At 40.7% G+C, this 14,900-nt stretch overlaps 1 protein-coding gene across 1 annotated transcript in view; it reads left to right on the top strand.

Moving 5' to 3' along the window:
• Nucleotides 1-11,428, top strand: part of LOC126253488 (ectonucleotide pyrophosphatase/phosphodiesterase family member 5-like) — a 40,456-nt gene extending 29,028 nt beyond the window's left edge. Inside the window, exons 4-6 of the mRNA XM_049954861.1 lie at nt 1,285-1,536; nt 8,566-8,665; nt 11,235-11,428. Of these exons, the coding sequence (XP_049810818.1) occupies nt 1,285-1,536; nt 8,566-8,665; nt 11,235-11,328 (446 nt within the window). The 3' untranslated portion in view covers nt 11,329-11,428. The remainder of the gene's footprint in view (nt 1-1,284; nt 1,537-8,565; nt 8,666-11,234) is intronic.
• The last annotated feature ends 3,472 nt before the right edge of the window (nt 11,429-14,900 follow it).

Genomic DNA, 14,900 nt, shown 5'->3' with positions numbered 1-14,900 from the left:
TGTAGACAGTTTCCTAATTGCAAAAGTAGCTGCATTTAGTCTCTGCAGTAGATGACAATATGTGTCTTTCTTGGGAGCTTCTCATCTACCTTCACTTCTTCAGTACTTTTATAAATGTTTGTACAAGTCACTAGTTGAAAAATAAAATGTTACATATAAAACTGTTGCATGTCAAACCTCCACCTTTCCAATATTGTCCAAAAAAATTATAATAGTAGTAGTAGTATAGTTAATAGACTTACCCATAGACTATTTTGTATAATGAAATGGACAAATCGCTTAGAAAGAGGTATAGAATGAAGAGAATGTAGATAATGTAACAAGGGAAAAAAATGAAAAATTAAAATCTAAGATTATTCTCACTCTCACTGACACACACACACACACACACACACACACACACACACACACACACAATCTCTCTCTCTCTCTCTCTCTCTGTGCATTGTCATTGCCACAAATATTGTGATTGTGTGGTTGTTGGCGGACAAGTTATGTAGCTAAGCTACCATCTATGAAACAAACACATTTTCAAACTCCTTCTCCTTGGTTACTGTCCACCTCTGACACAATTTACACTGTACATTTCACACTATTTGGTGTCCTGTTGCATAAAGTTAAGGCCCTTTCTTTGCACATTCACAATTGTTCCCTCAAAAATTAACATATATAGCCATTTCCCCCTGTCAGTCAGCGAACCAAAGGCTCAGTTCTTCCAGTTATGTTCCTTTCTATTTCCACTTCTCAATCTGTCATGCCCTTTTTGTCATCTTTCTCATTACTTGTATTCTACCATGTTTCTTCTTTTCTACCTCTTCCATCTCTTCTCTCACACCTAATGCTGCCACTGCCCAAAGTCCCATTCTATCTGCCTGTAATTTATCACCATTATTCTATTCGTTATAAATGAATACGCATATTAACTGTGATGTCAAACATCAAGAGGAAAACCTTTTTGTCCTATTTTCGCCAGGTTAAAGAAATCAATCGCTAGAACAAAAATGCAGTTCTTGCGTTGATTTAACTTTTACAGATGTTGTTCCTTCTCTTCTGCAGCAGAGTAAATTTCATTTTTAAGTGTAATTAGAATACAGACATTGCCTTAAAGACCAATAGTACACTCATATGTACTAGTTTGTAAGATAAGTTTTGTTAGTTTGTTGTATAATTCTATTTTTAAAACCTGAATTCATTTGTTTGTGCCTGTAACTTGAGAGAAAAAGTGTTATGATTTGCAGACTTTATTATTATTATTATTATTATTGTTGTTGTTGTTTTTTTCAGGTCCAAGGACATTTGGAGTTCATGGTTATGACAATGAACTCCAGACAATGCACTCTTTCTTCATTGCTGTGGGTCCTCTACTAAAGAAGAATTATACAATTCCACCATTTGATTCTGTTGACTTGTATTCATTATTCTGCAAGATTTTAGGGCTCTACAGCCCTCCAACAAATGGTTCACTTTCAAATGTTATATCTATGTTGAAAGATGACACCGAAATTAAAATTCATTTGAAATGGATAACCATTTCAGGTATATCATTTTTTTTTAAAATTTCAGATTGTTATATTTTATTGTGGGCAGTAACAACACAGATGATTTTGTACAGAATGTAGTTTGCAGTAACAAATGTATACAGTGACAGAAATGAAAAAGTAATATTTGCTGAAGCCTTATGAGAAATCTGTGCATCTCATGACACTGGAAGTACAGAAGTAAATTTATTATTATGTTCTTATTGTTCCTTCCGTCACATTTAACAATGATATTAGATAAAATATAGCAGGTACCTACAGAAACTATAATGCTTATTGGTAACACAGCCACATGTAGACTTTTCCAGGGATGGGCAAACTTTCATCTTTGGGAACTAGTTCACTGGTGATCGCTCAATTTTGGGAACCATTCATTTTTACTCATTCACTGTTTATTTGTGCTTGGTATATGGTTCTTACGAGAAATTGAAAATTAGTAGCATAAGTGGCTGAAGATGGAGGGCGCCAAGAGGGGGCATTTGCCGCCCCCCCCCCCCTCCCTCCCGCACGGAGTACAGAATTCTCACAAACTTGTAATGTTCGTGAATCTGCTAAACTTCTCGTTTAGCCAACTGTAGCATTATCTGGCTGATTATAGTGAAACAATATAAGGTGGCGCACGAAAAACTGGCCCTAAGTACAGACTGCTCACCAGTTCCACACGATTTGTTGACCACTACGAGCAGAATAGATAAATATGTAATAATTAGGCAGTGAAGAAATAACAAATGAGCTAATGCAAACAACAACATTGAAACAATAGATGACTATTGGTGGGCGGCAATGAGCAGTCTAGTACTTGTGGCCGATTTTTTTGTGCGCCACCCTGTACCATTGAAATAATATTGTAGAAGTTATCACATTCTCTTTACAAAATGTGACACCTGACACTAGATTATAGAGCGCGGGCTTCATTCGGTTGTTACGTCAGTCTGCCTTCCATAACGATGAACATGCTCTTTTACCTTGGGTAAAAAAAAGGCGGAAAATGGCCACTCGTGTGTGCCGTGCCGACTTCCTTGGCATTTGTAATAATAAACATAATCTTGCCTTTTCACAAGTATTCCTTCTGCAGTTTATCAAAATAGTGAAGTAAGCTGATATGCCGTTTTGTTACCTAAAAAGATGTATGAATTACGCACCACATAATTTACGTAATTAAAATGTATTTTATAATTACCAGTCATGGACGCTGAATAGAATACGAAAAGAACCAGAAGTTCAGAGTTCAAAAAAATGTTTGAAACAGACCTAGAATGGGCATGCACAGTGAACAAATGAACAACAACTCGATACTGAACTAAACTATGAGCAGTCAGCAGTGGAACTGCAATGAGTGGTGATGCTAAGGCGAGACTGAGACAGAAGGGAATGGGACCAGACTGAGGCAGACGGGAACGGTACCAAGGCTGGAACGAGACCGGCTGACGTGCCGTTGCAGGAAGGAGACCGACCGTTTCCCGTTCCTTGGAACTAGAAGTAGAAAGTCGCAACTGAAGTGAACTATGAAAGATCATTCCTTAGGATTCGTTCCTCAGTCGTTCCGTGTTCATCTTGATGAACTGTTCCTTTGGACCCGTTAGTTTGCGAACGACGCATCTCTAGACTTTTCTGTAAAATAAATTACAGTTAATGTACAGAATTGGTCATAGTGAAAATATTGGGTTGGTGCACGAGTTCATAGCATTTTTCCATAAGTTCAACATAAAATATAACATAATATAAATAATATAGTCTCCTTCACTATTTACAACAGTCTGCCAATACTGGGTGACATTTTGATTCCATGACTGTAGAAATCTCTTGGTTTTGAGGTGAAGAACTCATTGAGCGATGTTTGGAGCACATTTTTATCTGGAAAGAAAGTGCCTTGAAGGTTGTTAGATAGCTAGTGGAATAGTTGAAAATCTGAGGGCACTAGATTAGGTGGACAAGGTGGGTTTGGAATGATTTCCCCAATCCAGTTACTGTATAGTGTTTTTTGTCAGCAATAGTAGGGGAGGGGGGGGGGCATTATTGTGGAATAGCTTCACTTCAGCTGTCTTCCTGATCATTGTTCTTAGATTGTGTCTGCAAGACATCTCAGTTGTTGACAATAATGTCAGCAGTGATGGTTACACCTAGGGGAAGAAATTCATAATACACCACACTGTTGCTCTTCCAGCACGTGCATAAAATTATCTTTTGTGGATGCGCACAGGTCTGTGTATGGGGAGTTGCTGTTTTGTTTGGCTCAACTATTCTTTTCTTTTCCTTATGTTAGCATAAAGACACTATTTCTCGTGACCAGTAATGATACAGAATAGGAATGGTTGGTGTTGCTCATGAACCAATTGATGATTAGCAAGCAGAGCTACATATATGTTCAACTGCTCATTTTTTGTGATTTTGACTTAGAACATGTGGTACCCGTAAATCCAATTTTTGAACCTACCATTGCATACAAATGTCACATGATGGAATGATCACAGCTCATCACATTTGCCAGTCCTCAAGTTCACTGACGTGGATAATAGTGGATTAATGTGTTTAAACGATCTTCTTCAAACCCCGAAGGTCTTCCTGAATGTGGAGAGTCATTAATATCAAAATGATCCTCCTTAAACAGGGAACTCCAAATGACAGTATGTAAACCAAGTAACAACAGTGAACGACAAATAAAAAATGACAGTTGATCAATTAACTCATATCAACCAAAATACCAATGTGCAAAATAAAAATGGTACGAACCTGTGCACCTACCTAATTGCTGGTGTTCCAATATGTCACACTTCCGTAAATTTGGAAAAAAACAAAGGCTGTCAGCATAATTGGAGAGGCTATGTATGATAAAATTTCTGACTTCATTGCCTGTACGGACATTTCACTCTTCTTTTCTTATCCATTTCAGTTATGTTGCCTATAGAGACATTTTTGTGTTGGTTTCATATACATTAGAGTTTGTTAGTTTAAATGAAAGGTTAAATTTGGGATGAGAACATTTCATGAAATTAATTACTTGTTTATTGTGCCAGCGGTAATGATCAGTCTAGCAAAGCCCAGTTCTGCATGTCATTTATTAATCACCAGTTTAATTTTGCATTCACTGTTAAGATTTTCATTAGTTAACTATTTCATGAAAATACAATCATTTTAAAAAAGTGTGGTAATTTTATCACGGTTCTTTAACTCTGAGTGATAATGGCTGCTACTGAAAACACTAGTTCCAATGACTTGATTATTATACTTCAATTACATGCCTATGGGTCCAGGTACTCTCATTTTATCTTGCATATGGTGACATGCTTGTCTGTGACATAATTCAATAAATTAAGTAGCATACTGACAGCTTTCTTAAACACTCCCCATCCTGACCACTGCTCACACTAGACTCCTGTTTATGTGTGGCAGTGCTTGGGCATTGTTGTCCCTGACTAATGGCCACCAAAAGTTCAGATGGCAAGTGATATGTAAGGATATAAATAGACTAGTTTGGATCGACATCAGTATTAATGCTCTTACTGTGAAATCAGTATTTTTTGTCATTTCAGTTTTGCAAGGATTTATATTTTTCTGGTGTCAGATGTTGTGCATACAAGCCATGCCAAGACATACAATGCTTCCCTAGGCATGTACTGGGGTGCAGTTAGAATAGAAGTAGTTGTTATTTTTTGTGACATTTAACAATATTATGAGAAGGAAAGTTGCTACTCACCATAGCAGATAGCTACAACAAAAAGACTGTCACAAATAACCTTTTGGGTAACGAGGCCTTTGTTGAAAATAGATGGCATGCACGCAGGTGTGCGCGCCCAACCACACACACACACACACACACACACACACACACACACACACACACACACACACACACACACACACACGACTGCAGTCTCTGGCAGGTGAAGACACACTGCAAGCAGCAGGAACAGTGCATGATGGGAGTGGCAACTGGGGGGGGGGGGGGTAAGGACGACACTGGGGCAGAGAGGGGGAGGGATAGTAGGATAGAGGTGGGGGACAGTGAAGTGCTGCTGGGCATCATGCAAGGACAAGGTGGAGAGAGGTTAGGGCAGCTAGGTGCAGTCAGGAGGTTAGACAGTGTGTGGTGGGGCAGAGGTGGGCGATGGGGGGGGGGGGGGGGGGGAGCAGAAAAGGAGAGAAGTAGAACTGGGTGTGTTGGTGGAATAAGGACTGTGTAGTGCTGGAATGGGAACAGGAAAGGGGTTGGATGGGTGAGGACCATGACTAACGAAGGCTGAGGCCAGGAGGGTTACAGGAACGTAGGGTATATTGCAGGTAGAGTTCCCACCTGCACAGTTCAGAAAAGCTGGTGTTCGTGAGAAGGATTCATATGGCACAGTCTGTGAAGCAGCCTTTGAAATGAAGGACGTCATGTTCGGCAGTGTGTTCAGCAAAAGGATGGTCCAGTTGTTTCTTGGCCACAGTTCGTCAATGGCCATTCATGCAGACAAACAACTTGTTAGTTGTCATGCCCACATAGAATGAAGCACAGTGGTTGCACCTTAGCTTGTCAGTCACATGACTGGTTTCACAGGTAGCCCTGCCATTCCCCTCATAACTCAGTACCACCCAGGACTGGAGCAACTGAATTACATTCTCCGCCAGGGTTTCCACTACCTCTCATCCTGCCCTGAAATGAGAAATATCCTGCCCCCTATCCTTCCCACCCCTCCCACAGTGGTGTTCCGCCATCCACCAAACCTACACAATATACTTGTCCATCCCTACCCAACCCCTGCTCCCAACCATTCTCCTGATGGCTCATATCCCTATAATAGACCTAGATGCAAGACCTGTCACATACATCCTCCTCCACCACCACCACCACCTACTGCAGTCCCATCACCTATCCCATCAAAGGCAGGGCTGCCTGTGAAACCAGTCATATCATCTACAAGCTATGCTGCAACCATTGTGCTGCATTCTATGTGGGCATGACAACCAACAAGCTGTCTATCCGCATGAATGGGCACCGACAAACTGTGGCCAAGAGCAAAGTGGTCCACCCTGTTGCTGAACACGTTGTCCAACACAACATCCTTCATTTCAATGACTGCTTCACAGCCTGTGCCCTATGGATCCTTCCCACCAACACCATTATTTCTGAACTGCACAGGTTGGGAGGGGGGGGGGGGGGGAACTCTCCCTGAAATATATCTTGCGTTCCTGTAACCCTCCTGGCCTCAAACTTCATTAGTCATTGTCCTCGCCCATCCAACCCTTTGACTGTTCCCATTCCAGCACTACGTAGCCCTCATTCCATTATTACTTCCCTCCTTTTCAGTTGCCTCCCCCCCCCCACCTCTTCCCTGCACTCTGTCTAACCTCCCAACTGCACCTAGCCGCCTCTCTCTCTCTCTCTCTCTCTCTCTCTCTCTCTCTCTCTCTCCCCCCCCCCCTCCCACATTGTCCCTACACACTTCCTACCAGCAATTCACTGTCCCCCACCCCCACCCCTACCCTAATATCCCTCCCCTTCTCAACCTCAGCCTCATCCTTACCCCACCCAGATGCTACTCATGCACTGCTGCTGCTCCTCTGTGTGGCTTCAGCTGTCAGAGACTGCAGTCATGTGCGTGCGCGTACGCCTGCATGTCGTCTGTTTTTGACAAAGGCCTCGTTGGCCGAAAGCTTATTTGTGACAGTCTTTTTGTTGTGCCTGTCTGCGACTCAGCATCTCCGCTATATGGTAATATTCTTACATTCCATCTTGGATTTTCCATTGTTTTATTTTTTCTGATGGCTCTTCTTCAATCCTAACCCAATGCTGTTTTCCTTTGTTACTATTTTCCAGTGCATTACTATAGTCAGTGTCCTACCTTCTTTCTCTTCTTTTCTGTGTTTCTATTGTCGCCCTACAAACCACACTGCATGCTATAATTATGAGCTACACTGTATCGACCATTTTGGCCATACACAACAGAAGGCTACAAGATCACTGTCTGTTGGCGCAGCATCTCGTGTCATTTACTCCTGCCGATATCATTAATCCTATACCTTCAAACTGATCACACTTCCTGTTTCACTCTCCTGTATTTTTGCATGCTCTTTCCCACACTTTTCTGGTGCCACACGATCTTGTATCTCGTCCTACGAACTCCTCCCCAAACCTCACCCTTTCTCTGTTCTATCCCATTTCACACCCACTAATTCCACCTCATTAAGTCACATCTGCCATCCCCCTTCTTAACACTTATCTATCCTCAAGACCTGCTACCCACAGTAATATATATATTTTTTTTATTATTTATAGGTGACAGCTCTCATTGCAAGCAAAGATTATCAGTTTACACTCAGTTCCTAGAGATGTATTATCAGCTTAGAAATACAATGTTTGCTCCTTTCTATTAATGGTTAAGTATACCTCCTGCATGAATTTTCGTAACTTATTTACGGCACGTATTTGCACCCCAGATCTAATCTAATGGATGCAGAAGACGCAAGATTTCCTTCGGTTCTTTCAGTGCACTCACTGAAGCCACATACTACTTGATTCATGAACTTTGGTGTGCACTTTTCTGTAAGTCTTTTTGCAGGTTAAGCTGTAAATGCTCTTCTTTTTCTTCCTCAAGTAAACTGGTGCAGTTCCTTAGACATTCAGAAAGAATTGGGTTTAATTTGTTCTATGGATTTCCTGATTAACATTTTCTCTAGCTTCCAGGAAGCTCATTGTAGGCAGATGCTTCCTAAAATATTTCCCCTATCTTTGTCTAAGTGGCCTATTGCTCCACCTCTGTTGTAAATGTTTTCGTTCCTTTGTTCTCTCTGTTCATTGTGGGGATGTTATTTTTTTTGTGAATCTTATTGCCTTTTATCACCTATTTGTGTACATTACTTTTAGAGGTTTAAGTGTTTTAAATTTCCTAAATGCAAAGTTGCTACCTCTAAAAGGTAGCCATTGTAGTGAGTTATGAAATAAAGACTTTATCTGCATGATGACTCACTTTGAGGACATTTAATGTATCTGTAATTAGCTGAATATTTCGAGGCGTTGCTATTTATTTGTAGTTTTCTTCTTTTGCAGGTTCTGTTATATTGCTCCTGTGCCTTTTTATATTTGCTGTTCATTTGATGCGAAAAGCACGCAGATTAGAGGAGAGTAACAGTGACTATACATTATTAAGGTAAAATGTTGTAATATCATTATGAAATGACAGTGAAAAACAAAATAGTTGCATTCAGTGGAATGTTTATTTGAAAATTTCCAGGCTCTTGGAAGTACATTCGCTTTTACGAAGTGTAAGCACACCGGACAAAAAATTAGACTCCCCCATCAGGAGATGTCACGTTTATATCATGTAACACTGTCTCTAACCTTTAAAAAATCCTCAGTGGGAAAGAATCAACAAGTTTCTTCTGTTGTGTCATATCCACATATTGATGATTAGATCACATTGAGTTACTAACACATTTTCTACAAGATTAAGATCTTGTGATTTAGTGGGCCAGTTGAGGTGTGATAGCAGCATCAGTTTGTCTCCACAAGTAAGACAGATGGATTGCTGCACTGCCCTGGTCAAAAATGGCTGCCCTCCAAGGCAGAAATCCAAGTGCGGCTGAAGTGAGCCCAAAGATGGCCCACTAGCAAAGGTGGCAAGTCAACAGGAATGGGCTTTGAAGCAGAAGTCTCCTTGTTGGTGGTGGACCCCAAATGTCCTGGTGGCATCTTGCAAAACCATGTCACCTGGTGTGGGCCTCTTTGTGGGTGGTGGTGCTAGTCTGCAATCCTTTTGGCTAATGATGGTTATTTGCTTGCTTGTTGTGCTGAAGCATTGCTTCAACCACTTACATCAAAACAAGGTGGTGGCAAGAATGTGTGGCAGTTGGCCTGCCTTTGCCATGATCAGCCCACTTTACTGCTGCATCAATGGTACCAAGAGTGTTGGCCCGTCTCAGCTCGCAGTGAGGAAACAGGCTGTGATAGTATTGCTGTATCTGATGCGATGCTGCTTTAGTTCTGCACCTACTGGTGTCCACAGCCTGTTTGTGACATCTGCGGCAGTGCTTCTGTGTTACTTAGTAGTGCCAAACAAGTGTTGACAGTGCTACACCTGGCCTGAACCACACCCTCCACAAATTGCTGTTGGAATGTCTCATTGAGCTGCTGATGCCTTCCATCATTTGGAAGGGGGGGGGGAAGGCATGTCACACTAAACACAGTCAGTTATTGGCTGGTTTCTGTGTTTGGACCTTGCATGATATGCAACTGTAAGTGTCCATTGCATGCAATTCCCTTCACAAAGTTCACTCGGGAACTGTTTGAGGTTCACTGATGGCAGCAATTGCTGATGGGTTTGAAACACTGGTCTACGGTCAGTGCCAGTTACGATCTTGACACGATCACTGTTATTACACAGTGTTACGTGATGTCAAGTCATACACCATTCATCATACACATATTGGACAGCCTGTGTTGATACATCAACAAACCGGGCAACTTCATTCATAGTGTGATCATGGAAATGTCCAAACACAATAGCTCCATTGTGCCATTTCATACAACTGTCACATACATGTCACTTCACTGCCATAACGTAAATCAGCAATGAAGGGTCAAACGGCTGCCTGGTACCAGTTGTAACCCATTTACAGTACACCAAATGGACTAGTGTGGCCTTTTATGGGGAGTGATATTTTGTAAATATGCAGTAGAGGAGGAGGAAATGTCTGAAATAAGTGATTAAAAAAAAAAGTACGTTGATGAAATGGCAGAATGACTAGACAGTTAATGTTTTCTGCATCTCATCTCTACCACAACACAGAATTCTCAGTATTGTACGGGCTTTTCCCCATTGTTGTTTGGGTTGTAGATCAAAAGGTGGTATATTTCATTGTGGAAGTTGCTTTCGTGGCAACAGTCTCTTAAATTGGATTCTGTCATTTTTCATCATTTCACACAAGTGAAAAATATTATCTATTACAAGGAGGCTCAGTGACTGCCCATAATGTACTTTCAGGAGGTGATTCCTAAAAGTACATAGTGGCACATTCACGATTTTATCAGAGCCACACCTCAAGGTGCAATTACATGTAAGGATAGTCATTGCCGAAGACCAGGATGACATCAGCTCAAGATGGTTGGTACATTTATTATGACAAGGTGGTGGATTTAGGGTCTCTGCCAGGTTGCAGTTGGGCACTTGGTAGTGCTAAAGAAAGTGGGTGGCACCACTGATTGCAGCATCACAGGATAAGTTCATCTAGGCAGAATGGTCTGTGGTTGTAGTGGTGGCCATTGCCTGTTGCTGATCTGGCACAAGTGCTTGGCTAGCACAGGGGCAGTGCTGATCATTGTTATGCTAGTGAGCCTAGTTAATGAGTCATCAATGATGCAAGAAGGCATCAGGCAGCTGCTTCAATACCTGCCAGCCAGTCGGTCTCCTATAGGTTTATTTTCCAGCATATGGATCATGGTGATACAGGGTCCACAAGAGAAGTACTGATTCAGAATAATGGGACAGTATCAGTTGTACTTTTAATTTTAAAGATAAGGACCATTCTTGGTCCCCAACGGCCATTATCCAGTGGCTAAGTCAGACATCATGAGAGAACAGCATTAGGGTATGAAATCAGTCGTGGTATGTAACATAAAAATAGAAGTGGAACTGGTGCTGTCATTTTAATAGGATGATCAATTAAAATTTTCTCATTGATAAAATTTATAATATTGTAAACTTATGTTATTTTCATCAGTGACAGGGAGGCCTCAGAAGGATGGGTAACAAAATCACAGCAAGAATATCATCAAGCTGATATCCAAAATTTAATTAAAAGTGAAGAGGAATAATTTTATGCACTTTGTGAGAAGAAAAATATGAATGCTTGTACACTGATGTAATGCTTTTTGCACAAATCTATTTTTACAATAAAATGCCTTTCAAAAATGATGTGGTAATTTAACTTTGATATATAGTGTTCACAAACATGTATGAGTATTTGGTTCTATCCTACAGTTAAAAGAAGGCATCACTGTAGGCAACTTCCAGCCAGTTGCTGAATTTGCTTCTAGCCCCCCCCCCCCCCAACCTCTCTCATATATCATGAATACTTTTGTAAGGAAACTGGTCTTCTAATGAAGCTGTCAAATACAGGGCTATTACAAATGATTGAAGCAATTTCATAAATTCACTGTAGCTCCATTCATTGACATATGGTCACGACACACTACAGATACGTAGAAAAACTCATAAAGTTTTGTTCGGCTGAAGCTGCACTTCAGGTTTCTGCCGCCAGAGCGCTTGAGAGCGCAGTGAGACAAAATGGTGACAGGAGCCGAGAAAGCGTATGTCGTGCCTGAAATGCACTCACATCAGTCAGTCATAACAGTGCAACGACACTTCAGGACGAAGTTCAACAAAGATCCACCAACTGCTAACTCCATTCGGCGATGGTATGCGCAGTTTAAAGCTTCTGGAAGCCTCTGTAAGGGGAAATCAACGGGTCGGCCTGCAGTGAGCGAAGAAACGGTTGAACGCGTGTGGGCAAGTTTCACGCATAGCCCGCGGAAGTCGACGAATAAAGCAAGCAGGGAGTTAAACGTACCACAGCCGACGGTTTGGAAAATCTTACGGAAAAGGCTACAGCAGAAGCCTTACCATTTACAATTGCTACAAGCCCTGACACCCGATGACAAAGTCAAACGCTTTTAATTTTCGGCACGGTTGCAACAGCTTATGGAAGAGGATGCGTTCAGTGCGAAACTTTTTTTCAGTGATGAAGCAACATTTTTTCTCAATGGTGAAGTAAACAGACACAATGTGCGAATCTGTGCGGTAGAGAATCCTCACGCATTCGTGCAGCAAATTCGCAGTTCACCAAAAGTTAACGTGTTTTGTGCAATCTCACGGTTTAAAGTTTACGGCCCCTTTTTCTTCTGCGAAAAAAAAAACGTTACAGGACACGTGTATCTGGACATGCTGGAAAATTGGTTCATGCCACAACTGGAGACAGACAGCGCCGACTTCATCTTTCAACAGGATGGTGCTCCACCGCACTTCCATCATGATGTTCGGCATTTCTTAAACAGGAGATTGGAAAACCGATGGATCAGTCGTGGTGGAGATCATGATCAGCAATTCATGTCATGGCCTCCACACTCTCGCGACTTAACCCCATGCGATTTCTTTCTGTGGGGTTATGTGAAAGATTCAGTGTTTAAACATCCTCTACCAAGAAACGTGCCAGAACTGCGAGCTCGCATCAACGATGCTTTTGAACTCATTGATGGGGACATGCTGCGCCGAGTGTGGGAGGAACTTGATTATCAGCTTGATGTCTGCCGAATCACTAAAGGGGCACATATCGAACATTTGAGAATGCCTAAAAAAACTTTCGAGTTTTTGTATGTGTGTGCAAAGCATTGTGAAAATATCTCAAATAATAGTTATTGTAGAGCTGTGAAATCACTTCAATCATTTGTAATAACCCTGTACAAGTAGAAAATATTTTGCTTGCCAAATGGCAGCAGAAAAGGCACAAGAGGGAAGTCAAAGCCATAGCTTTCAGAACCACAGTGTTGGAAGAAATAAAGTTAATGGGATACTAACTGGGGAAATCATTTAAAAAATCCAGCTAAGGGGGGCCCAACAGGACAGACTGACAGGGAAATCTGCATTAAAACACTTACAAACCAGCTGAGCTAAGAATGAACTTAAAAAGCACAGATAAACAGAATGCAAAGGAAATATGTAAGAATCTGAAAAATATAAAATATTTGCAGCAGGGGAAATTATATTGCTTAACCCCTGATCTGTGCCTGACCCTTAAAGATGGAATAAGTATTAGTTAATGAGATTAAGTGAATAGGAAATTCACAGTTAGGCATTAGGATAGGTACAAATTTCAAGAAATACAGCAAGTGATTAGTGTTTAATATATATTAAGATTTTGTGTGTTAGATTGGATATGGCAATAAAAGATCCACCCCATTGTTACTGTAAATCATGTTACCAAAATGTTAAAAGTGCCATATGAAATATATAAACTATATGGAATGTGAAAAAATTAAATTACCTAACTAGAGCATTTTCTATGACTGGACTTTTGATGAGAGACGGGGGAAAAATATGTAGGTATTATGAATGAAACAGCAAGCAGAAAGCCTAGTCTTAATAAAGAAAATACTAAGCATTGCTTAAAGGAACCTAACCTAATGATATGAAACTTTGATGGGGGAGGGAGGGCAGGGGGAGGAGAGTGATGGAGAAATGAATACAAAAAAGATAAAATAGATGAATAGCAAATGCACACAGTTAAAACAAAATCTTAAGCAGGGCTGAAGAATACACGATTGCAAAATGCACATTTCTGTCTTTTGAAAACAAAGTAAGTAGAAAAATGCAAAAACTGCAAAAAGTACAGAATGTGAAGAGGAGTCTCAAGTAACAAAGCCATTCCTCTGCTTATATTGCTTCATTTTTCCAGTGTTGTAATCCAGTGGTCAGCATGTTTGTCATGTGGAGGACCCAGATTCAGTTACTGGTACCACCTGAATTCATCTGTGGAAGAATGGACTGGGGTGAAAGCCGGTTGCAGAGCTACTTAAATGATAAACAGCAGCTCTAAGATTTGGAAAGTTGGACACAGTGAGGAGAGCATAAAAATGACACCACCGGTCAATCAGGATTGTGAGGTCTTTAGGGCTTTATTGCAAGTTTTCTTCATCCCTTTGCTTTTCTCTGTCCCGATTCCCTCAGAAGGTCTTCAGAAGATTTCATTTTTATTTCACATTTGTATACTTAGTGTCAGTTTTTATTTACAGTGCAAACATTGATATATTCAGCTTTCTGTTTAAGAGTCCCATACTGTCGAAGGTCTTCCTTCTTTATCATATGTTTCTCACACCTATGCTATGCCACAAAAGAAAGCCTAAGTATGTGTGCATGTCATTGTGGTCCACACTAGTTTTACCACACTCTTCACATTACAGTAAATCACAAAGTAGATGTTGCAATATAGATTTTATAAAATTATGATCAGAAAAAACAACCTGATAAGATCAGAGCAGGGTAAGGAATGCTGAACCAAACAAAATTTTCCAAATAACCATGTCAGAAATGTACCGTTGTGGAGCTGTGACAAAACGACAGCCAATCAATGACGAGTTTTCTGAAGTTCTGTTTGTTTACTGTACAGTCTTATGATTAAGTTGCTGCTGTCAGTGCTTCCACGGTGTTAAGTTTGTAGTGAAGTTCAAGTCAGGGATTTCGAGCATTTCCTATAAAATGTGTGACCTGAGTAAAAACATTTAAAATTTCATTTCTAATTTCTGTTTCACCAGTGTCTTAGTGTACACTTACTGAGTTGATGTTTCTGTTAGAATAAAAGTTCATTCATGCTCTCTGTAAATCAGCAAAACTT

The sequence above is a fragment of the Schistocerca nitens genome, chromosome 4 (genome assembly GCF_023898315.1).
Source record: "Schistocerca nitens isolate TAMUIC-IGC-003100 chromosome 4, iqSchNite1.1, whole genome shotgun sequence".
Classification (NCBI taxonomy): Eukaryota; Metazoa; Arthropoda; class Insecta; order Orthoptera; family Acrididae; genus Schistocerca; species Schistocerca nitens.
This window is presented reverse-complemented; position numbering and strand designations above follow the sequence as displayed.